This window comes from Asterias rubens, chromosome 19 (genome assembly GCF_902459465.1).
Source record: "Asterias rubens chromosome 19, eAstRub1.3, whole genome shotgun sequence".
Taxonomy (NCBI): domain Eukaryota; kingdom Metazoa; phylum Echinodermata; class Asteroidea; order Forcipulatida; family Asteriidae; genus Asterias; species Asterias rubens.
This window is the reverse complement of record NC_047080.1, coordinates 5,745,156-5,769,054: the sequence shown is the minus strand read 5'-3', so window position 1 is coordinate 5,769,054 and position 23,899 is coordinate 5,745,156. Positions and strand designations below refer to the sequence as shown.

The following is a 23,899-nucleotide window of genomic DNA, read 5'->3' as shown; positions in this document are numbered from 1 at the left end:
TGTATAAATATAAATATGAACATAAATATAACAATATATAACACTAAAAATTACACAATATTGATAAAAACATTATTATTATTACATAAACATAAAAATGAGAAATGAGAGTTATAACAATACCTTTTGCGCAGACACATTCAAAAATATCCAGTGATGGTTCAAAGCACTCTGCATTATTCAGACAGGGATTTGAGGAACATTCCTGAACATCTACATCACAGTTATCACCTACATACAAAGAACAAAATAAATCAAATATTGGATTCATTAAATCGGAGTATAGTTCACATTAAGGTTTATTCAAGATGAGCGAGAAAAGGGACTTAAAATATGTGAGCTCAATAAGCCTATTTGGAGTTCCAGCTGCTCATGTCTGTTACTGCTGACAACGCAATTTGTTGCTCTCTAGTGACCTTTTGACAATACAAGCGGGTATTGTCAAAAGGTCAGGGGAGAGCAACAAATTGTGGTGTCAGCAGTAACAGACATGCGCAGCTGGAACTCCGAATATAGGCTTATAGTATGCAGAAGAATTTGTAAAAGCTTTAGATTCCTAAACTTTAAAGGCGCGGAACATCTTTGGTAAATCTGAAAGCCCAGTCATCTCACTCAGTGTATCTCAACATGCATAAAATAACAAACCTGTGAAAATTTGGACTCAATTGGTCGTCGAAGTTGCGAGAAACAATGGAAGAAAGAACACACTTATTAACAAATCGAAAGTGTGCTTTCAGGTGCTTGACTTTGAGACCTCAGCTGAGGTCTCAAATTCAATTCAAATATTTCAGTGAGAAATTACTTTTTTTCTCATTAACTCTGTTACTTCAGAGGGAGCCGTTTCTCACAATGTTTTATACTATCAATAGCTCTCCATTGCTCGTTACCAAATAATTTATATGCTAACAATTGTTTAGAGTAAATACCAAAAGTGTCCAGTGCCTTTAAGGACTATGTTTTGAGAGGGTTTTGGCTGCAAAAGTTGTTGTGGGATTAGCAGCAGTGGAATATATCAAATGGGTGCAAGTGGTAGGTGCTCATGGTGACGAGGTGTCTTCTGCGTCATGTAAGGGGTCGATAGAAGGGGAAAAAATACAAATAATAGGAAAGATTGGAATAAATACCTTTATACCCAGCAGAGCATGAACAATTGTAGAAATTAATGTAATTGAAACATTGTCCGTTAACGCAAGGGTTGGATGAACATTCATCAATATCAGACTCGCATGAAACACCTAAGAATAAATCAACAAATATTAAGATTTGTCAAAAATCAGACCAAATAATGTCATCAAATAATGTCATTAAACAATCTCGTCAAATAATGATCTTGGTAAAAAGACAAAACAAGGAAATAGGGAATTTAAGGAAGAGCATGACAGCTCATGAGAGATATAAACTACAACACCCTTCTAAAAGACATGATAATTTTCCATCACTTCCTGCAAATAGGGAATTTAAGGAAGAGCATGACAGCTCATGAGAGATATAAACTACAACACCCATCTAAAAGACATGATAATTTTCCATCACTTCCTGCAAATAGGGAATTTAAGGAAGAGCATGACAGCTCATGAGAGATATAAACTACAACACCCTTCTAAAAGACATGATAATTTTCCATCACTTCCTGCAAATAGGGAATTTAAGGAAGAGCATGACAGCTCATGAGAGATATAAACTACAACACCCATCTAAAAGACATGATAATTTTCCATCACTTCCTGCAAATAGGGAATTTAAGGAAGAGCATGACAGCTCATGAGAGATATAAACTACAACACCCTTCTAAAAGACATGATAATTTTCCATCACTTCCTGCAAATAGGGAATTTAAGGAAGAGCATGACAGCTCATGAGAGATATAAACTACAACACCCTTCTAAAAGACATGATAATTTTCCATCACTTCCTGCAAATAGGGAATTTAAGGAAGAGCATGACAGCTCATGAGAGATATAAACTACAACACCCTTCTAAAAGACATGATAATTTTCCATTACTTCCTGCAAATAGGGAATTTAAGGAAGAGCATGACAGCTCATTTTTGGGTTTTAAAGCCTGGCTTATACATGTACTTCCTGCAAATGCGAAGCGATTCTTAACGTCACATGGCCGTTCTCACAGCGAATGTTTCGCAGGAGTTAAGCACAATTTACCTGTTGCAAATTATTCGTTGGGAATTTGTGGCGTCAAAATTGAAACAGACTTACATCTTTAAGTGCTCTCACTTCCTTCCTTATTGTTATATGGTAGCATCAGGAATTCCAAGAGCAAGACGGAATAAAATGTTATGAACCTGAGTAGTGCTGGGCGAATAGTGAAATTTTGGTATTCGGATACCGCTGGCCAACTATCCGAAATTAACTGGATATTCGAATAGTTTTTTTGCCGCTACAGGGCGCTGTTCATTTGTGAATGAGATTTTATGGGCGGATTGATATTAGTTTTAGACAGTGTCACTCGGTTCATTCATAAAAATAACCAGATCTTATTTAAAGATGGCGATTTGCTTTTTCTTTTGATCGTGATTGACTCTACGTGAAGCAAAACTTTCGCAATCTTTGAACAAATTATGTCAGAAATGTCGTTGTTTTAACTCTTCACGGAGGTGAGCATAGTTAAATACTTAATTTATGCTGTTTTATGCTGTCTTAATAGAAGTTTCATAAGGATTCAGACAAAACATTCCTATCAGTTGTCGCCTGACGTCCGCGGATATTCGGATATTAAAGAATATCCGGTTACTTGGTTGTAATTACAGAACTATCCGATTTATAAATAGGTATTCGCGCCCATTGCGGATATCCGGTTAAGAAAAAAAAAGGCATTCGCGGTTACGGATAGGAAAACCTATTCGCCATTAACCGGATATTCGAATAATTCGCCCAGGCCTAAACCCCAGGAATAATTCTAGTTTGCTCTCTTACCTGTAAAACCATCTTGGCAGACGCAGCTATACGCGTTGACTAAGTTACTACATGTACCTCCATTTAAACAAGGCTGTGATGCACATTCATCAATATCCACTTCACAGATAGTACCTACAAGGTCAAAGGTTACATATCATGAATATTCATTAAAAGAAACCCAGAGTATCAATCAGACTGAAAAAGTCAATCAGGGAAAAAAAAAAAACTCAAAAGAAACCCACAAATGATATTCTTTATCCGTGGTAAAGTGGAGACAGTTGCAGTGCCTGCCACTAAAATGTAGGGTTTGAACTGCCTTTACCATGGCTACCGGGCAATCTCGGTAGTCTAGTGGTAAGACACTGCTCTAGAATTGCAAGGTCGTGGGTTCCAATCCCAACCGAGTAATATGCCTGTGATATTTTTTGTCACAGGACTCGGGAAAGAATTGAGTATACAGTGCTAACACACATCGGTGTATGGGTAAAAAACAAAATTAATATTCTTATTTTGCAGTAAGATATGCTGTTTTATTGAATAATTTGTCTATGATAGTGTATTGCTGATAAGAGGGCAATAAAAAAAGTTATTATACATATTAATATCTTCTTATACAGCGCGTTTCACAATAACCGTATCAATGCGCTTTACACTAGTGCCCTGGTCATTGGGCCAATAACATCCCTTTAATCTTTCTCAGCTCCCTGGAAAATATACAGCTCAGAGCTGCCATGGTACCCATTCATACCCCTGGGTGATGAGAAGCAATTATAGTAAAGTATCTTGCTCAAGGACACACGTGTCACACCGGGGTTCGAACCCACACTCCAGTGACTTAACCACCAGAACTTGAACCACTCGGCCACGACACTCTACAACGATAACTTACCATTGAATCCTCCAGCACACAAACACATATATCCATCAACAACATCCTGACAAGTAGCTCCATTCTTACATGGGTTGGATCTACATTCATCTGTATCGTTCTGGCAGTGTGTACCATTGAAGCCTGCTAGACATGTACAATTATATCCATTGATAAGATCAATACAGAGACCGCTATTCTGACATGGGTTGGAGATACACTCATCAATTTCAGTCTGACACTGGTCACCTGAGGCAGAAAACAAAACCATATGATAACTTGATAACCTATAATAAGACTTGAAGCCCTGTCATAGGAATAGAACCAGGAGAAACGCTAAGTGTCTCATTGTGCGCGAGGTTTCGTTGTGAGACCATTTTTATGGACAAGCATACGCCATTTTGTGACGTCATTGACCAATGAACACACTAGATATGTGCGCTGACATCTTGCCATTTTGCCATACACGCGTGTCACATGGCGACCAAGCTCAGCGTTCTCCGGGTTCTATTTCTATGAGCCCGGTTCATATTTCCTGCGAATGCGATACGAATGTTGACACCATAAATTTGCAGCAGTTGAGTTGTGCTCAACTCTCTTGCGAGCATTGCAGCCAAAACAGAGGTGTGGAGTCAAACTCATGTCACATTCTCATTGCATTCGCAGGAAGTATGAACCAGGCTTATGGCTATGCGCGGTGACAAAATAGTAAGTAAAGTAGGGTTTGCAGTGACACCGTGTAAAAAATCGCTTTTGTGAATAGTGGTGGCTCTGAGAACAGCAGGGTTTTTCTCCTTGATGTTTTGGTCATTGTGCTCTGACCGTTTCCATATTATCAAATGTTGATATAAGTTTGACCCTCGTCACCCAATGTGGCAATACAATACTGGAAACACAGTGCTTTCTTTATTTTATAAAAAAACAAACAAATCCACAGGTGATTTGGAAAGAATGATATGTCTGGCCCTCTCATACAGAATAGAATGTTGATTCCAATTCAAATCAAATATCAAAGTAATAAATGAGTACCTGTAAATCCTGGTGTACAATCACAGATGTATCCAGCTACAACATCTTGGCATTGAGCTCCGTTGAAACAAGGCATCGAGGAACACTCATCTACTTCATTCTCACAATGTACCCCGGTGAATCCAATGGAACAATTGCATTCTGCTGCAGCACCAACCTAAATCAAACAATCAAACAAAAAAAGGGTAGTTGGTTTTATATAGCGCTTTACCACAGCTGGCGTCTCAAAGCACTTCAAATATTATTACCCCTGGTCACTCGACCTTAAATCATTCCTTAAACCATCTCACTCAGCTCCCCGGGAGTATACAGCCGGTGTTGTGAATTACCGGACTCCAGGCTTATCATTCACATAAACCATCTTTGCTCTAACAGGTTCCCCATTTTACCACTAGGTACATGTAAGCACCGATTCTGTGCCACTAACCCGTGAAATAAGCTTGACGTAAGCAGAGAATTCCCTGCTTCTGTAAGCGCAGATTCTGTGCTTACAGTAAGCAGAGCCATGAAATTGGGCACTGTACCGACTGAACCTCTTACCTGTTCAATACACACTCCTCCATTACGACACAGTGGTGGCATTGCTTGACATTCTACGACGTCTTCATCACACAATGTCCCTGTCCAATAGTCCTGACAGAAACACTGGAAGGATCCAGCTGGACTATTGATACACACAGCTCCATTCAGGCAGGGTCCACTCAGACATTCATTTATATCTTGCTGACATTGGGTACCAGACCATCCATCCAAGCAGTGGCATTCATAGTCTATCAAGCACAAAAATAGTTATATAGTGTATGTATTGTAAGCAGGGCCCAATTTCATAGAGCTGCTTAAGCAAAAAGATTTGCTTAAGCAAAAAAATCCTTGCTTAGTAAAATCAGATTACCGGCCAAGACTCCACTTAATTGTTATGCTAAGTAAGCAACAGCTAAATACCAGTCATAAGCAATGTATATGGCATGAAATTTTAGCCAGTAACATGTGTAAAACAAGCGAGCTATTTTCGTGCTTAAGCAAATTTTTGCTTAAGCAGCTCAATGAAATTGTCCCCAGTTGTGCACAACAACATATTTGAACAAAGTTATCGAAACCTAACAATTCTAGCCTCGCTTTCCAAGCATGCAGGGACTACTATAATAGTGTACATTTACAGGGCGCACATATCCACAAAAAAATACTCAAGGCGCCAACAAGAAAGTGATGATAATGAACCATCAAAAAACGAAGAGCTAAATAAAAGCTACTCCCATCAGATGAGCTTTAAGTTGATACTTAAAGACACTGGACACTATTGGTAATTGTCAAAGACCAGTCTTCTCACTTGGTGTATCTCAACATACATAAAATAACAAACCTGTGAAAATTTGAGCTCAATTGGTCGTCAAAGTTGCGAGATAATAAGGTAAGAAAAAACACCCTTGTCAAACAAAGCTATTCTTTCAGATGCTTGATTTCGAGACCTCAAAATCTAATTCTGAGATTTTTAAATCAAATTCGTGGAAAACTACAGAGGGAGCCGTTTCTCACAAGGTTTTGAAACCATCAACAGCTCCCCATTACTCGTTACCAAGTAAGGTTTTATGCTATCAATAATTGTTTTGAGTAATTACAAATAGTGTCCACTGCCTTTAAAGCCTTTTTTGAGAAATGGTGGACACTATAGATTTGCACTGTGTGGTATGGGTGAGCAGTCAAATTTATACAAATTGTGTTAAGTATTGCATCCACCATAACTAAACATTATTTATGCCAACCTCCTTGTAAAATAGAGAAGGGGTTCGCCCTGGTGTTCCTGGCTGTGGCTGCTGAATGCGCCGTAGCATCTTGTAATACCTTATAAGATGCTACATAATTGGGTCTCAGAATTCATAACTTCAATAACCCATAAATCTGTATAATGTACATTGTATATACTTAGCGCCTTGAGACCTTGTTTGGTATATACGTGTGCTATATAAAACTTTGATATTATTATTATTATTATTATTATTATCATTATTATTATTATGAAGATACTTACCTCTTCCAATGCTTTCACACCTGGCTAGATTAAGACATGGATCCGATAGACATCCATGATTGAATATTTCACATAGAGATCCAACGTAATCGTCGGTACATTGACAACGGAATCCATTGGTACCATCTGTGTATTCAACACAGGTCCCTTCATTCTGACACGGATCGGACCGACAATCATAAATGTCGCCCTCGCACTGATCACCTGTTGGAAATTGAAATCACAACGAAGAACTCAATCATCAATCCTTTTTTTTAAAATCTGCATCGAGGATAGAGAGTATTAAATTTTTATTTTTTGTTTACACTCAAGTTTATTTGGATTAATAAGTTCCTTTTGAGCTATGGAGGAAATATTGACCAATGTATGGTTTGATTGCAATAAAGGAAAGCACTAATAAAAAGTCGGACATGAAATCCCAAATCAAAGTACTGTATACTTACCAGTGAATCCCTCGGCACAGATACAAGTGAATGGCAGAATCACTCCTCTAACCCTACTGCATGTCCCTCCATGAAAGCATGGCTGTGGATCACATACATCAATATCGATCTCACAGTTTGTGCCTTGGTATCCTGACGTACAGATGCAGCTATACTGAAAGTCACCATCTACACAATCAGCTCCGTTCAGACATGGAGTACTAAGACAACTATCAATGGGTGTTGCACACAGTGGACCTTCCATACCATCAGGACAATCACACCTGCAACAGAAACAAATACCAATATCAACAACTGCCTTCTAGCTTGTATCACTCTAAAGCACGGTGTACTTTACACTTGTAGCATTTATCTGGACTACTCCAAATCATGCTATCTTGGGCCTTTTTTTAAACCTCAGCTCAGGCTCCGTATACTGATGTTTATGCAAAACGCGCTGCTCCAAAATGCAGGTTTTAAGGATTTGGGTACTTTTTCAAAATGTCCATAGATTTACATTAAACTTACAGGGTTTGAAGATAATGATAGTGGAAAGCTTCCCTTCAAATATTACTTACTGAGGTGCTGTAATTTTTGAGAAATGAGCAAACAAATGTCATGAAAATACGCTTGTAAATGATTAAAATAATTTTCGTCTCATGAGACGAAAATTATTTTTATGACATTGTTTTACTCATTTCCCAAAAACTACAGCACCTCAGCACGTAATATTTTCAGGGAAGCTTTCTACTATCATTATCTTCAAACTGTGTAAGTTTAGTGTAGATCTGTGGACATTGTGTTTTTTGTCCTACAAAAGCTACATACATGTAGACCCTTTAAATGCAGAGCTACATGTGTAAGCCCGATCCGGAGCCCAAGCCAAGGTTTGAGAAAGGCCCCTGGTATCGGTATCATATCGTATCATATAAATATTCATCTTTTGTGACAACTATGGAAAATCTACTTTTCAAGAAATTTTCAAGATGGTGGACACATCTAACCACGCGTTAGTTTTTGGTGAAAATTGTCTGTGTCGATTCGTGGTATTGTTTTTTTGAATTTTTTTTTAAGCTTCTTTAGTACAGTTTTCCTTTGAACTTATAATTGGCACTATGAAAGCCCGCTGACTTGGCAAATGGAATACAACAAATGTTCTCATAGTAAGCGCCAGGATTTGTTGTCTTGTGAGAAAATATGAGTAGGCACTCCAGACAAATACAGGTACACGTCATCCGACATGAACAGTTAAAGGCACTGGACACTATTGGTTATTACTCAAAATAATTGTTAGCATAAAACCTCACTTGGTGACAAGTAATGGGGGAGAGGTTGATAGTATAAAACATTGTGAGAAACAGCTCCCTCTGAAGTAACAAGAAAGAAGTAATTTTCCATGAATTTGATTTTGAGACCTCAGAATTTGATTTTGAGGTCTCGAAATTAAGCATCTGAAAGCACACAACTTCGTGTGACAAGGGTGTTTTTTTTTTCATTATTATCTCGCAACTTAGACGACCAATTGAGTTCAAATTTTCACAGGTTTGTTATTTTATGTATACATGTATGTTGAGATACACCAAGTGAGAATACTGTGTCCACTGCCTTTAAAGACTTCGAAACAGAAAGTTGATTTACCTGAATCCATTTACAAGATCTCGGCAGATTTGATGAGATTGACAAAGATTCAGTTGTTCACATTCATTGATGTCATTCTGACAGTTCGTTCCATTATATCCAGCCTGACACATACATTCGTACATATTCATCTGTGGCTGACGACAGTAACCGTTGTTACCACATGGGAAGCTAGCACATTCATCAATATCAATCTCACAGTAGGTGCCCTCAAAACCTGCACAAATACAAAAGGTGAATTATGAATACTGTCAATCAGTCAATTTATCAATCAATACGTAAAAAAGGTCTATCAATCAATGGGTTTTCCCGTTATTTTCTCCCGACTCCGATGACCGATTGAGCCTAAATTTTCACAGGTTTATATAGAAGTTGTGATACACAAAGTGTGGGCCTTGGACATTACTGTTAACCGAAAGTGTCCAATGGACACATTCTGGCTACAGGACCGCTTAACTATAACCGGGCTACACTTAACTATAACCGGGGGCATGTTACCATCTACTCCTAGGACTGAAACAGTGTTACCCCTTCACTGTTAGTAAGGATGTAGGCACGGGTATCATCCACTAGGAGCCTGGCTAGTAGAGCAGATTGCACTACCTTTTCCAACTTAAAGGGAAATAGATGTCTGTGAGTACACATCAGTGTTGAGATTAGCAGATCAATCAATCCATCAATTCAAAAATGAAGTAACTTAATAAATATTCCACTATTATTCACCAACCTGGTGCACAAGTACATAGGAATCCGTTGATGACATCATCACATGTTCCACCATTCTGACAAGGATTGGATCCGCATTCCACAATTTGAAACTGGCAAACGTCACCATGGTAACCTGGAGTACAGTAACAAGTATGTCCACCTAGCAACAACAAAAATATAAACAACCGATAAAAATACAAGAACCCACAAAAGTAACGTCTGTTCAGTAAATCTGAGGTCTTTTTAGGTTAACAAGATCATGATTGATCAACAATCGTGCAGTGCCCAATTTCATAGAGCTGCTAAGCACGCAAATTTGCTTAGCATGAAACTTCTTCCTGAAATAAACAGGATTACCAACAGGATTATTCAGCTGTTGTTTGATTATCCTGAAAATCATATGGAAATTTAGCAAACATTTCATGCAAAGCAAATTTTTGTGCTAAGCAGCTCTATGAAATTGGGCCCTGGTCAGTCAGTCAGTCTATCAGGTCAATTGTACATGTTTGGTGTTGCAGCCAAGCGGATAAGAACATCGGGCTCAAGCTGTGGTGTTTCTGTTCAGCAGAGTGTGGGTTTAGGTCCCAGAATGACACTTGTGTCCTTAAGAATGACACTTAACCATTGTTTCGTCCTTGGGGACGGATGAGGGACGTAAAGTCGCTGGTCCTGTGTGTTGTGTAATGCACACACAAAAAAGTGCATTTATCAAAAAGAGAAGAGGTTCGCCCAAGTGTTCCTGGCTGTGGCTGCTGAATGCGCCTTGGCACCTTATAAACCCTCAGAATTCATAACTTCAATAATCTTTCTGTAAAAATGTATATACTAAGTGCCTTGAGTGACAAGGGGACGGGGTCCACTCCTCTGAACGAACTTATTCTCAAGATTCAAGCAGCCATTCTACGAAGTCCATGTCGCCTTTCTGCTGTTTGTTTATTTATTTAGGGGAACTTTTATTGTATTAAAGTCTGAATGTAAACTTATTTACTTATGCATGAAATTCATATTGTACGGATTGCCCTAAGCTGTGGAGAATGTAAAGGTGCAAAACTGGAAGATTGTTAAAGCTAAATTATTGTGGGGTACTTCTATTAAATTGTAGTTTCTTTATTATTTCTTATCTGGTGTCACTGTGTTCCATTCTTGTGTCTGGGTTTTATGTCTGACATTAGTCTGAGTAGAGTGGCGCAAGGGTCCACTCTGCGACAAACTTGTTGGTAGATACATGCGCTATATATGACGTCGATATTATATTATATTAGTATATTTACCTGTAGGTTTCTCAACACAGACAGAATTTTCTCCGCATGGATTAAAGTTACATTCCCTGACGATGGCTTCACAATGAACTCCAATGAAATCTTCTTGGCATAAACATTCATATCCGTTATCTCGATCTTGACATGTACCTCCAAAGAAACATGGCTGACTTAAACATTCATCAATGTTCTGATCACATAGTTTGCCATAAAAACCTGAAATGAAGAAGAAGTAGAAGAACGAGATAGAGCAGTGGTTTATTTAATTCTACACAAACATTTATCATTGTTTTAAAGGCAGTGGACACTATTGGTAATTGTCAAAGACTAGCCTTTACAGTTGGTGTATCTCAACATATGCATAAAATAACAAACCTGTGAAAATTTTAGCTCAATCGGTCATTGAACTTGCAAAATAATAATGAAAGAAAAAAACACCCTTGTCACACGAAGTTGTGTGCGTTTAGATGGTTGATTTGGAGACCTCAAGTTCTAAATCTGAGGTCTCGAAACGAAATTTGTGGAAAATTACTTCTTTCTCAAAAACTATTGCACTTCAGAGGGTGCTGTATCTCACAATGTGTTATACCATCAACCTCTCCCCATTACTCATCACCAAGTGAGGTTTTGTGCTAATAATTAATTTGAGTAATTACCAATAGTGTCCACTGCCTTTAACTAAGAGAGGTTTGCCGTAACACCATGCGCAGTGTTGGTTCTGAAACCTAATGATCAGTATGCTCTGAACATCTCAAACTGCAAACATCTCTTAGTTTGTCCTTCCACCATGCAAAGTTTAAAATCTTACTCGTCAATGTTATAATCACATGGTCTGACATGAAACAAGTAAAAAAACTGAAATTCAGGGGAGCCAGTCCAAAGCCATACACTCGTTAGCTTCTGTATAGCCAGGGATCACACCTGAGTTTACCCAATGTTTAAAGACACTGGACACTATTGGTTATTGTCAAAGACCAGTCTTCTATCTTGGTGTATCTCAACAGAGGTATAAAATAACCTACCTGTGAAAATTTGAGCTCAATTGGTCGTTGAATTTGCGAGAGAATAAGGGAAGAAAAACGCCCTTGTTGCACAAGTTGTGTGCTTTCAGACACTTGATTTTGAGACCTCAAAGTCAATATCTGAGAAATTACTTCTTTCTCAAAATATGTTACTTTGGGAGCTGTTTCCCCACAATGTTTTATACTACATGTATAAACAGCTCTCCATTATTCATTACCTAGCAAGGTTTTATGCTAATAATTATTTTGAGTAATTACCAACAGTGTCCAGTGCCTTTTAGTATGCTTTATTTATAAAAAAAAATGTTACGCAACCAGGGAGCAACGTAACTTAGGTGTAGGCATCTTACCTTGTAAGCAGTTACAGTTGAAATCTCCGTATGTATTATTACAATACAATGTATGTAAAGGATCACAACGGCTTGGTTGGGCTTGGCATTCATTTACATCAGCTTCACAGAGAACTCCTTGGAAGTTATTCGGACAATCACAACGGAAGGCATTGATCAGATCAATACAAACTCCACCATGCTGACAGGGTGATGACATACAATCGTCGACATTGATGGTACAGAATTCACCTACCCATCCTGGTGGACAGGAACATGTATAGCTATTCAATCCATCGATACATAGTGCGTTATTCTGGCAGTTATTAACTGGAAGACATTCGTTGATTTGACTCTGGCAGAATATACCTTCGTAGCCTGATGCGCAGAGACATGTAAACCCATTGAAACGATCGACACACTGCGCTCCGTTTAAACATGGCCCAGACCCACACTCATCTATCTCCATCTCACAACGATCTCCCTGGTACCCGGCAATACATGTACACGTAAAGCCATTGAGTTGGTCACTGCAAAATCCTCCATTAAAACAAGGTGATGAGACGCATTCGTTGATTTCAACGGAGCAAAGAATACCGAGAAACCCTCCTTGACAAACACACCGGTATCCGTTCACGCCATCAATGCATAAGCCTCCATTCAAACATGGCTGACTTACACACTCATCAATGTCAACCTCACATCGGGGACCAGTGAATCCGAGCAAGCATGTGCAGATGAACGAACCCAACGCATCAGAGCAGGTACCACCATTGATACATGGGTTACTTAGACACTCATTGACCTCAGTCTGACAACGAGGGCCTTCCCATGCAGCAGGACAGTTACAAGTAAATGAGTTACTACCATCTTGACATTGTCCACCGTTAAAACATGGCGAGGAGAAACACTCATTGATGTTTATTGAACACCGTGGACCCTCAAATCTGTAAAAATTAAAAATAACAAAAAATGTTTTACTTCAGCCTTTTCCTGGAACATAATATCATTTCCATTTCAAGACTTTTTATTAATAATCTACATAATACAGTCAACCCTCATTAAAAGAGCACGGTTATAAAGAATTTGTGCTTATAAAAAGTACATCTCATTTTTGCTTTGTGTTTCTTTGTTTTGCTCTCCTGTTATATCAATTTCCCTGTTATAAAGAAGTAATTTGGCCAGTCCAAGCGATCTTGAAATAACGAAGAGTCGACTGTAATTACAGGTACAGGAAGTAAAGATCTCTGAAGGTAACCAACATTCCTAGAACTAGCGGGATGCCGCGCTTCGCGCGGCAACCCCGCTAGAAAGCTCGACGTATTAATGCTGCAAGTGTAGCGTTGTGTACAGGGGAGGGCTAAAGTGGCTGGGCAGGGTCACAATACAAATCACTGTGGCAAACCACCCATCCTAAGTTAAGACGAATCTTAGTGCTTTGTGAAATCGTACACTAGTCCATCTTTTTTCCGTTCCCCGCCCTCTTCCAACAGACGTACCACACTACATGCCCCTTCCATCTCCCTGTCCACACAACGTGCTCTAATAACCCCCACCAGTCTTCATCCTGTCGTCGTGCTTCCCCCCCCCCCCATGCATTGTTCTGTACAGTATGTACGCGCGAAGTTACTGGACGCTCACGCCGTGACTGTGACATCACAAAGGACACCTGCACTCACGCTCGCGCTTTGACTGTGACGTCACAAACAACACACTCCCCAACACGGGTACCCCGAAATTTACCCCAGGATGCATCATTTTAGCAGGGTGCGGGCACCACTTGCCAAACAACAATGGCGATTTAAGCGCTTTCATAATATAGATGTACCCATTACCATGATTACAGTTACTATCTAATTGGAAAGCCTCAAATCCTAAAACAAGTTGCTTCTACATGTACAGGTAGTTGTTATTTATACATGTAAAAGATGAACCATTATTCTTCTTTCTGAACATTTGCAATGGTGAAATTCTAAATGTTATAACAACTAGAATGTGTGACTATTTATTATTTCTACTTACCCCGCAGCACACTGACATGTAAAGCTGCTGCGTCCATTCACACACAGTGCTTGATTCTGACAAGGTGTAGATGCACATTCATCATAATCCAAATCACAATTAGCTCCCGTCCACCCAGGAGGACAAAAACAGGTGTATTGATTAATCCCATGGGTACAGACAGCACCATTCTTACAGTACCCAAAAGCACATTCATCGATGTCTAGATTACAGAGAGGCCCCTCCCATCCTGGGGCACAGGAACAGGTGTAGAAGTTAATAGCGTCGTTACAGGTAGCTCCATTGAAGCATGGGGTGGATAGACACTCATCGATGTTCACATTGCAACGTGGACCTGGGTTATAAGAAACAGGAAACATCAGTCATTCAGTAATTGGATTCACACTGACAGACAAACCAACCTCTCAGGTGGAACCTGGATTCACACCGACAGATAAACCAACCTCTCAGGTGAAACCTGGATTCACACCGACAGATAAACCAACCTCTCAGGTGAAACCTGGATTCACACTGACAGACAAACCAACCTCTCAGGTGAAACCTGGATTCACACTGACAGATAAAACCACCTCTCAGGTGAAACCTGGATTCACACTGACAGATTAAACAACCTCTAGGGTGAAACCTGGATTCACACTGACTGACAAACCAACCTCTCAGGTGAAACCTGGATTCACACTGACAGATAAAACCACCTCTCAGGTGAAACCTGGATTCACACTGACAGATTAAACAACCTCTAGGGTGAAACCTGGATTCACACTGACTGACAAACCAACCTCTCAGGTGAAACCTGGATTCACACAGCCAGATAAACTAACCTCTCAGGTGAAACCTGGATTCACACAGCCAGATAAACTAACCTCTCAGGTGAAACCTGGATTCACACCGACAGATAAACCAACCACTCAGGTGAAACTGGATTCACACCGCTAGATAAACCAACCTCCAGGGTGAAACCTGGATTCACACCGCCAGATAAACTAACCTCTCAGGTGGAACCTGGGTTCACACTTACAGACAAACCAACCTCTCCGACAAAGCCTGAAACATTTAAACAGAAATCCAAACTTTTCGTCAGAGTTGAAGAAACAGAATTGAGTCAAACTTCTTACCTCTCCATCCTGATGCACAGAAGCAATTGTAGGAGTTGACATTGTCAGTACATGTGGCACCATTAAAACATGGGTTAGATTCACACTCATTGATGTCTATTTCACAGTCATTGCCGCTGAATCCTGTAATAAGACACAAACATTGTGTATAATGAGAAATGAAGAATGAGAGAAACGAAATCCAACCGAAGAGGAATAATTTGTCTTAGACATACACAGAAATAAAAATATAACTTCCAAACAGTAGCTTCTTTTCAGAGAAGACCTTTATCAATCAATCAATCCATCAGAAGGTTCTACATCAAATGCACAATAAATATATATTTGGTTTGCGGTAACACCATGTGTGTATACACTTGCCAGGTAGAGTTTGTTCTTAGAGAACTGTCTTTCTGTATTCTACTATCGCGGAGTAGGTTTATCGGATGTTTGGGAGACTTCTCAGTTCTGAAAAGAACTGTCCTGCTTTTAACTACTACCCGGGTGGAAGGTATAGACAATTGGCTGGGATTACTACTTTGGCTTATAGGATCATAATTAACTGCACTACCGCGGAGTCAGTTCTTGAATTGGTCTCAAAGTTTCGACTAGCTTGCTCTAGTCATAGTCAGGATGATAAATTTCACAAACCACAATACTTCTGTTGTTTATAAGAGGAATTACACAAACAGCTAAATACAACATATAAAGCTTAAATAATGTAACTAGTGCAGTGATTTATAAATACAGAGGTTACAGGTTTGAGTCCTGCTATGTTCATTCTTGTTAATCTCAATTCTACATGTTTGCAATAGTAACCTAGTAATATCTCAAGTCCATTCACAATAGTTCTAGTAATTCCACATACTAACCTGGCAGACATGTACATGTGTATCCAGCCACTCTATCCGTACATACAGCATTATTATAGCATGGATTACTGCCACATTCATCAACCTCCATCCCACACAGTGTTCCCTCATACCCAGCAGCACAAGAGCAGTTAAAACCTCCAATAAAGTCATTACACTGACCACCATTCAGACAGAGGTTGGGGATGCAGTTATTGGCAATGGAACAGTTTTTACCTGAGGAAGATATACAAAAATGACAATATAACGTACCATGCCAAGAAATATATCTGATACAGGGCAGCTTAAATGCACTGGACAATATTAATAATTACTCAAAATAATTGTTAGCATTTAGAACTTACTTGGTAACAAGCAATGGAGAGCTGTTGATAGTATAAACATTGTGAAAAAGAAGTAATTTTCCACGAATTTGATTTCGAGACCTCAGAATTACTTGGAAAAGAGTAATGGAGAGCTCTTGATAGTATAATTTAAAACATTGTGAGAAACGACTCCCTCTGAAGTAACATAGTTTTCAAGAAAGTAGTAATTTTCAATGAATTTTATTTCGAGACCTCAGATTTAGATTTTGATTTTCTGAAAGCACACAACTTGTGCGACAAGGGCGTTTGTTCTTACATTATTCTCAATTGAGCTCAAATTTTTACAGGTTCTTTATTTTATGCAGATGTTGAGATACACCAAGTGAGAAGACTGGTCTTTGACAATTACCAATTGTGTCCAGTGTCTTTAAACTAAATTAATTGTTAATGGTCTGATGAGCCTTTCTTGAAGGCTAAAAACTCAGTGGTATCTGCATGTATAATCACTTACCCTTATTAAACTCAACAGTACATAGACATGTATAATCCTGTATCCCATCCACACATGTAGCACCATTCACGCATGGATTAGGGCTACAGTCATCAATGTTAACACAGGTTAGGGGTGTTGGAGCAACCCGACGAAACCCTGCCGCGCACGAACAATCAAAATCACAGCTTTGCGATGGTGACAAACAGGCTGGCTCACAAACCTCGTTAGGAAAACAACCGTCATGACTGATATTCCTACGGGAATAAAAAGTTCAACACATGTTAAAGGCACCTGTCTGGTTTATAAGGAAGAATGGTCGAGAAAGAAACATTAATTCAGGCTGGGGTCACTGTCCTTTCACATCCGGTATTTCAGGCCATGAACTTTGTTCTTGGAGGGGCACAGTAATTTTGCTCTGTAAGGGGCACTTGTATTGGAACTTTGCAAAGGGCACCACAGCAAAAGCACAGGGCACCATGGCAATTGCTGTGGGTGCCGTGGGTTATTTTGAGGCCTGGTGCTTTCTTGGGGACAGTACAAGAAAGGAGGAACTTTATATGAAGGTAAATAAAATCTAGAGGTTAAATAAAACTTGATATTTACATGATTCTAAAGGGAATAGAGCCAGGTAATCTTTAAGAGCTACTAATTGTCACATCAATTACATGTCCACACCCTTTGTAACTGACTTCATCTGGTGTAGACTGGGCTCCTGTCTTTATCCGCAAGGATAAAGACAGGTCCCTGTCGCTAGATCCAGTGATTCCATTGGATACAATGATATCATTTCGATAAACGTGCAGTGACATGAGCTAGCTGCCCAAACAGTACACTGCTCTCAAGTCCGCCATAGAATTTGACTGCGTATCTCTATGTGAAATGACTGAGGTCAAAGGTGAATCTACACGCCGGTTTTGGAATCTCTGGCATTATTCACGAGCCTCGAAGTGTGACGTCAGATGTTCAGGCTACATGTACATCTGGTGTGGCATATTTAACAACAGCCACTTAGCAAAACTATAGTGATCGATCATAAAACTTGATACTGAAAAAAGGTCGATCCCAAAGAGGTCGAGGTCAACTGACTTATGTTGACTTTTGACGAAAGGACACTGGGTTTGTGACAGCTGGAGAACTATCTACATGCTTGAGGGACAGGGGGATCTGGGGTCAACTCTGTCGTAACATCATTGACCGAGGACACCACTCCAAATAGAAGAAACATAACAAAATCAAATGAGCATTTTTGATTTTCCAGGGATGGATTTCAAAAAGAGTTAGGACTAGTCTTATCTCGAGTTAGGACGAGTTACTCATCCTAACTTAGGACTAGCCTGAAGTGTTTAATACATGTATCTCCTAGTTAGTACTAGTCCTAAGTTCTTTTTTTTTAAACAAACCTTTGAGCTCTCATCTGAGTTTTGAAGTTGATAAGTTCCGGAGGTTCCGGTGTAATACTGTAGGAGATAAATCTCAATCCTTCATAACATCCTCTGAGTGCTGTAAGAGCTGCTGCAGGAAACGGATCAGGAACAGTGGTAGGATCTTGTAGACCTCCTATCAATAACTCAGCTGCATTCAGTGTTTGGGCTGCACCAGCTGGGTGAGATACATACATGTAGAAATATCGATTACCAATCAAAATGAAATTAACACATCTTCATACTATGGCTTTCTTATAGGATGCGTTTGAAACAGATCTGGAAGAGTGCTAGGATCTTGTAGACCTCATATCATTAACTCAGCTGCATTTAGTGTTTGGGCTGCACCGGCTGGGTGAGATACATAGAAATATATCGATTACCAATCAAAATGAAATTAAAACATCTTCATACTATGGCTTTCTTATAGGGTGCATTTGAAACAGATCTGGATAAGTGCTAGGATCTTGAAGACCTCATATCATTAACTCAGCTGCATTCAGTGTTTGGGCTGCACCAGCTGGGTAAGATTCACATAGAAATATCGATTACAAATCAAAATGAAGTTAACTCTTTGGTGCACAAGGCGGTCGCTAGTGACCACCAAAAACAAGTCAAATTGGACCTTTATAAACAATCATAACTTACAAGCTACAAACCCCATATATACCGCCCTCATTCGGTTGTTTAGAGGGATTGTTGAGCTTTCATTTGGTGTGATGTTCAACAGGGGGTGCTATTGAACAATTTTGAGAAAAACATGGTTGAACATGTTCTTTTTTTGTTGTTTTTAAAATTAATCTGTTAATACATCTTCAATATATGACATTTTTATATAATGAGAGCAACATCAGGAAAGTTTAACACAGGAAAGTATTGACATATTGGACTTTTTTAAACTTCCAGCCTTGTTTGGAAAAAGACTCTGCTCGGGTCCAAATGTGAGGCCATTATAGTTTTTCTTGATAAATAACCCCCCTAGGTGACATGTTATGGACGAGCAGTCTAGTTCACCAGACCCAAGCTCTGGTGTTGTCAGCAGCAGAGTTCAAATTATAGCGACATCTGCATTAGTAAATTGCAGACAATAATAAAAACCTTTCACTAAAAACCTTTCACTCTACTAAAGTGTTTTGATAAAATTACGGAATTAATACGAAAACGCAATAATTTAAGTCAATTTCACTCGTCAACTTACAATAAGTAACAGCAGCTAACTGGCGACCCATCTCATCATACATTGTTGCGTCTCTTCCTTCCCTGGTAACCCGTATATATTTCCAGTTACCGTCGTTGTAACCGGTGGCCGGTGATGTGACAAACGTACCAGCCTCAGATCCCTGATGAAATAAGACAAATTAGGTTGAGTCGTCAAGAAAATGACACCTTCTAAGAATCCAATACTGGAAAATACACCTAGAAGTGTCAAATACTATTGTAACAATTTAAAAGGTCAGATCCACAGAAAATGATACATCAAGGTGAAAATTTAACTTTGTATAAAAGCTTAGTTTTCAACTAAAACTCAATGAAGACAGTCTAGTATTATTTGATGATTAAGTGAAGAAAGTAAGAAATGTATCATTTCCACACTTTTTCAGTTACTGAAAGAAAACAGTGGTCAAAAATGTAATGTCCAAAATGCTCAAAATTTATAGTCCAGAACGTTGGATTTGCCCAAAACTGAAGTCACAGTTTGTACGAGTTATCGATTTCTCATGTTGGTTTATTTTTGTTCACTTGAACAACAAAACCTCTCTGAAGCTTTGATCTCAAATCATTCCTTCTTATTCTCTTGACTCTTTCAAACTAAACCTTAAATCATTTCTCATCTAAGAACACTTTCAGTCATAGGTCAAAAATAATAATATTCAGCTTTTATATAGCACTTTTTTCACACCCGAAGGGTGTCCCAAAGCGCTTCAAATTATTACCCCTGATCAACGGGCCTTAAATCATTCCTTAAACTATCTCAGCTCCCTGGGGAGTATACAGCCTTGTGCAACAAATGCGCTACTCGACTAAATCAATCACAATAACTGATCTCTGCCCTCACAGAGAGAAGCAAGTATAGTTAAGTGTCTTGCTCAGGGACACACGTGTCACGACCGGGATTCGAAACCCACACTCTGCTTAACAGGATCATCAGAGCTTGAATTCGGTGCTCTTATCCGCTCGGCCACGACACCCCAAAAACATACGACTCTATCTGCAACTTTCTTCTTAAAGCGCTTAGAAAACCTGCACCTATTACACCTACCTTCTTAAAGCGCTTAGAAGCTGACCTGCACCTATTACACCTACCTTTTAAAGCGCTTAGAAGCTGGCCTGCACCTATTACACCTACCTTCTTAAGCGCTTAGAAGCTGGCCTGCACCTATTACACCTACCTTCTTAAAGCGCTGAGAAGCTGGCCTGCACCTTTTACACCTACCTTCTTAAAGCGCTTAGAAGCTGACCTGCACCTATTACACCTACCTTCTTAAAGCGCTGAGAAGCTGGCCTGCACCTATTGCACCTACCTTCTTAAAGCGCTTAGAAGCTGGCCTGCACCTATTGCACCTACCTTCTTAAAGCGCTTAGAAGCTGGCCTGCAACTATTAAACCTACCTTCTTAAAGCGCTTAGAAGCTGGCCTGCACCTATTGCACCTACCTTCTTAAAGCGCTTAGAAGCTGGCCTGCAACTATTAAACCTACCTTCTTAAAGCGCTTAGAAGCTGGCCTGCACCTATTGCACCCACCTTCTTAAAGCGCTTAGAAGCTGGCCTGCACCTATTACACCAACCTTCTTAAAGCGTTTAGAAGCTGGCCTGCACCTATTACACCTACCTTCTTAAAGCGCTTAGAAGCTGGCCTGCACCTATTACACCAACCTTCTTAAAGCGCTTAGAAGCTGGCCTGCACCTATTACACCTACATGTACCTTCTTAAAGCGCTTAGAAGCTGGCCTGCACTTATTACACCTACCTTCTTAAAGCGCTTAGAAGCTGGCCTGCACCTATTACACCTACCTTCTTAAAGCGCCTAGAAGCTGGCCTGCACCTATTACACCTACCTTTGTATTAAGGCCTAGTACCAGTCGTCCTTGATCCATGTAGACTGTTAGATACGCCGGTCCTCCCAAGTAAAATATCATTCCACTTGAGGCTCTGAAACAAAAATATGAACTTACAAATCATCACAATAAAATTAAAGAACAGATACCACATACATGTAGGTCATGACCTTAGTTGACCCTCGTCTAGGCCTTTAAAGACCCAAAGTTTCCATTAAGCCCAGTTCATACTTCCTGCGAATGCAAATGCGAAGCGAATCTCGACGTCACAAATTTGCAAGGAACAATTCGCAGCAGTTGCACTCTGCTCTACCCTTGCGAATAATCGCTGCGAAAGGAGGTTGTGACGTCAAATTCACGTCAAATTTGATTCGCATTCGCATGAAGTATGAACCGGGCTTCAGACTTTTAAATCTTCAAATTTGCACACTTAAAAAATCAAAACACCTTTATTATTTCAAAGAAGAAATGCAAGGCCTGAGACTGAGAGTTTTTTTTTTTTTTGCTTTTTTAACCCATAAACAACTCCTCCTTAAATTACTGACAAACAGTGGCAATAACATCAGATCTAAAGTTGACAGATAAAACACTACAAAAAAAAACAGAGTTAACCTTGACACAATAAAAGGAGTCCCGTCTTGTCAAAATTACAGAGACGTTTGAGGAAGTTTTTAATACAATTTGTAAGATGCAGTAATGTAGACCTTGACCTTATACGAAGGCATATCAGATTATGTCGGTGAATCATGCAACGCTTATGTCAAACACTTGTAGCTGGATGTATTTCTTGACATTTCAGATTGCATCCATAAATTACTACAAATTGCTCTTTCTACATGTTCTACCCTTGAATTTTGACACCGACTAAAAAAAAATGATTCTAATTCAACTTGAAAGAGGAAATAAACATCTTTCTTAGCCAGCTTACATGTACATATACCATGTATACATCAAATTAACAACTGACAGTCGTAGGAACAAATTAGTTAGTTGTGAATACAGTGAGTAATATCAAACCACTTCATGAAAAATTGCTATACTTTATATGGTGTGTAATTAAAAGGGACGGTACACGTTTGGTAGTTTATACTCAAAACAAATATTAACCTAAAAAACTGACTTGGTAACGAGCGTTGGAGAGCTGTTGATAGTATAAAACATTGTGGGAAACGACTCCCTCTGAAGTAACGTAGTTTTTGAGAAAGAGGTAATTTCTCACTAAAATAATAAAAGACTTCTAGCTAGAAGTCTTTTATTCCTATATGAAAGCACACAAATTCGTCCAACAAGGGTGTTTCTTCTTTCATCATTTTCTCGCAACTTCGATGACCGATTGAGCCCAAATTTTCACAGGCTGGTTTCTTTATGCTTATGATGGGATACACCAAGTGAGAGGACTGTCCTTTGACGATTACCAAACGTGTACATTGCCTTTAAGACTATTTTTAAGATTTCTCTGGTTGTAGAGTGCATCAGTCATTAAGATATACACCAGAGAGTCAACTCTCCTGTGAATCTGTTTTCATGCCTGACATACATGTGTACACTCTACAATATTCACTTGTTTTCTATATAGTAGAAAAAAATAGTCTTAAAGTACAAGTTAGGCCTCCCAATTTTGCAAGAAAAATTGCCTTTAGAGACACTGGACACCTTTGGTAATTGTCAAAGATCGATCTTCTCACTTGGTGTATCTCAACATATCCATAAAATAACAAACCTGTGAAAATTTGAACTCAATTGGTCATTGAAGTTGCGAGAGTATAATGACAGAAAAAAAACACCGCACAAGTTTTGCGCTTTCAGATGCTTGATTGCGAGACCTCAGCCGAGGTCTCAAATTCAATTCAAATATTTCAGTGAGGAATTGCTTCTTTCTCCAAAACTACATTACTTCAAAGGGAGCTGTTTCTCACAATGTTTTATACTATCAACAGCTCTCCATCGCTTGTTACCAAATAAGTTTTTATGCTAACAATTATTTTGAGTAATTACCAATAGCATCCACTGCCTTTGATCATTTGTCTCACAAGGTTAGTAGGTTTTGTAACACTCGTTGGTTTAACTGGAAACTAAAAACATACTTTTGGAAGCATCGTTGAAACTTACCTGGTTCGGAATCTCAAACTTAGAATAGTCTTCGTTCCTGGGGTAAGTGGATGCTCTATTGACAGGAAACCCTGACTGGTCCGAGTAGTAATAACAGTAGGTGGGGCACAGAAATCTAATGGGCAACCATCTTTGACCCCATGAAGGTCATCAGCGAGGTCAAAGTTCAATATATTCTGACTAGTCCTGATGTAGCTGACACATGTAACAAGATACCCATTCAGTCTTTCTGTATTCACCTAGAAACACAAAACAGGGGAAATAATAAATGAACCATTGTTTCAAAATCGAATGACAGAGAGTAATGTATTTGG

The 23,899-nt window shown here is 39.2% G+C and overlaps 1 protein-coding gene across 2 annotated transcripts in view; it reads right to left on the bottom strand.

Moving 5' to 3' along the window:
* The window catches only part of LOC117303113 (protein crumbs-like), a 57,220-nt gene that overhangs the window by 13,596 nt on the left and 19,725 nt on the right, over window positions 1-23,899 (bottom strand). For both annotated transcript variants that reach the window (XM_033787206.1, XM_033787207.1), the window contains 20 exons: window positions 23,586-23,824; window positions 21,477-21,570; window positions 19,619-19,760; window positions 18,400-18,598; window positions 17,018-17,253; window positions 16,202-16,417; window positions 15,351-15,473; window positions 14,236-14,569; window positions 12,235-13,160; window positions 10,875-11,078; window positions 9,623-9,763; window positions 8,896-9,112; window positions 7,279-7,541; window positions 6,836-7,039; window positions 5,350-5,579; window positions 4,810-4,966; window positions 3,802-4,029; window positions 2,931-3,044; window positions 1,125-1,235; window positions 124-231 (listed from right to left, as the gene is read on the bottom strand). In XM_033787206.1, the coding sequence (XP_033643097.1) occupies window positions 124-231; window positions 1,125-1,235; window positions 2,931-3,044; window positions 3,802-4,029; window positions 4,810-4,966; window positions 5,350-5,579; window positions 6,836-7,039; window positions 7,279-7,541; window positions 8,896-9,112; window positions 9,623-9,763; window positions 10,875-11,078; window positions 12,235-13,160; window positions 14,236-14,569; window positions 15,351-15,473; window positions 16,202-16,417; window positions 17,018-17,253; window positions 18,400-18,598; window positions 19,619-19,760; window positions 21,477-21,570; window positions 23,586-23,824 (4,486 nt within the window). The remainder of the gene's footprint in view (window positions 1-123; window positions 232-1,124; window positions 1,236-2,930; window positions 3,045-3,801; window positions 4,030-4,809; window positions 4,967-5,349; window positions 5,580-6,835; window positions 7,040-7,278; window positions 7,542-8,895; window positions 9,113-9,622; window positions 9,764-10,874; window positions 11,079-12,234; window positions 13,161-14,235; window positions 14,570-15,350; window positions 15,474-16,201; window positions 16,418-17,017; window positions 17,254-18,399; window positions 18,599-19,618; window positions 19,761-21,476; window positions 21,571-23,585; window positions 23,825-23,899) is intronic.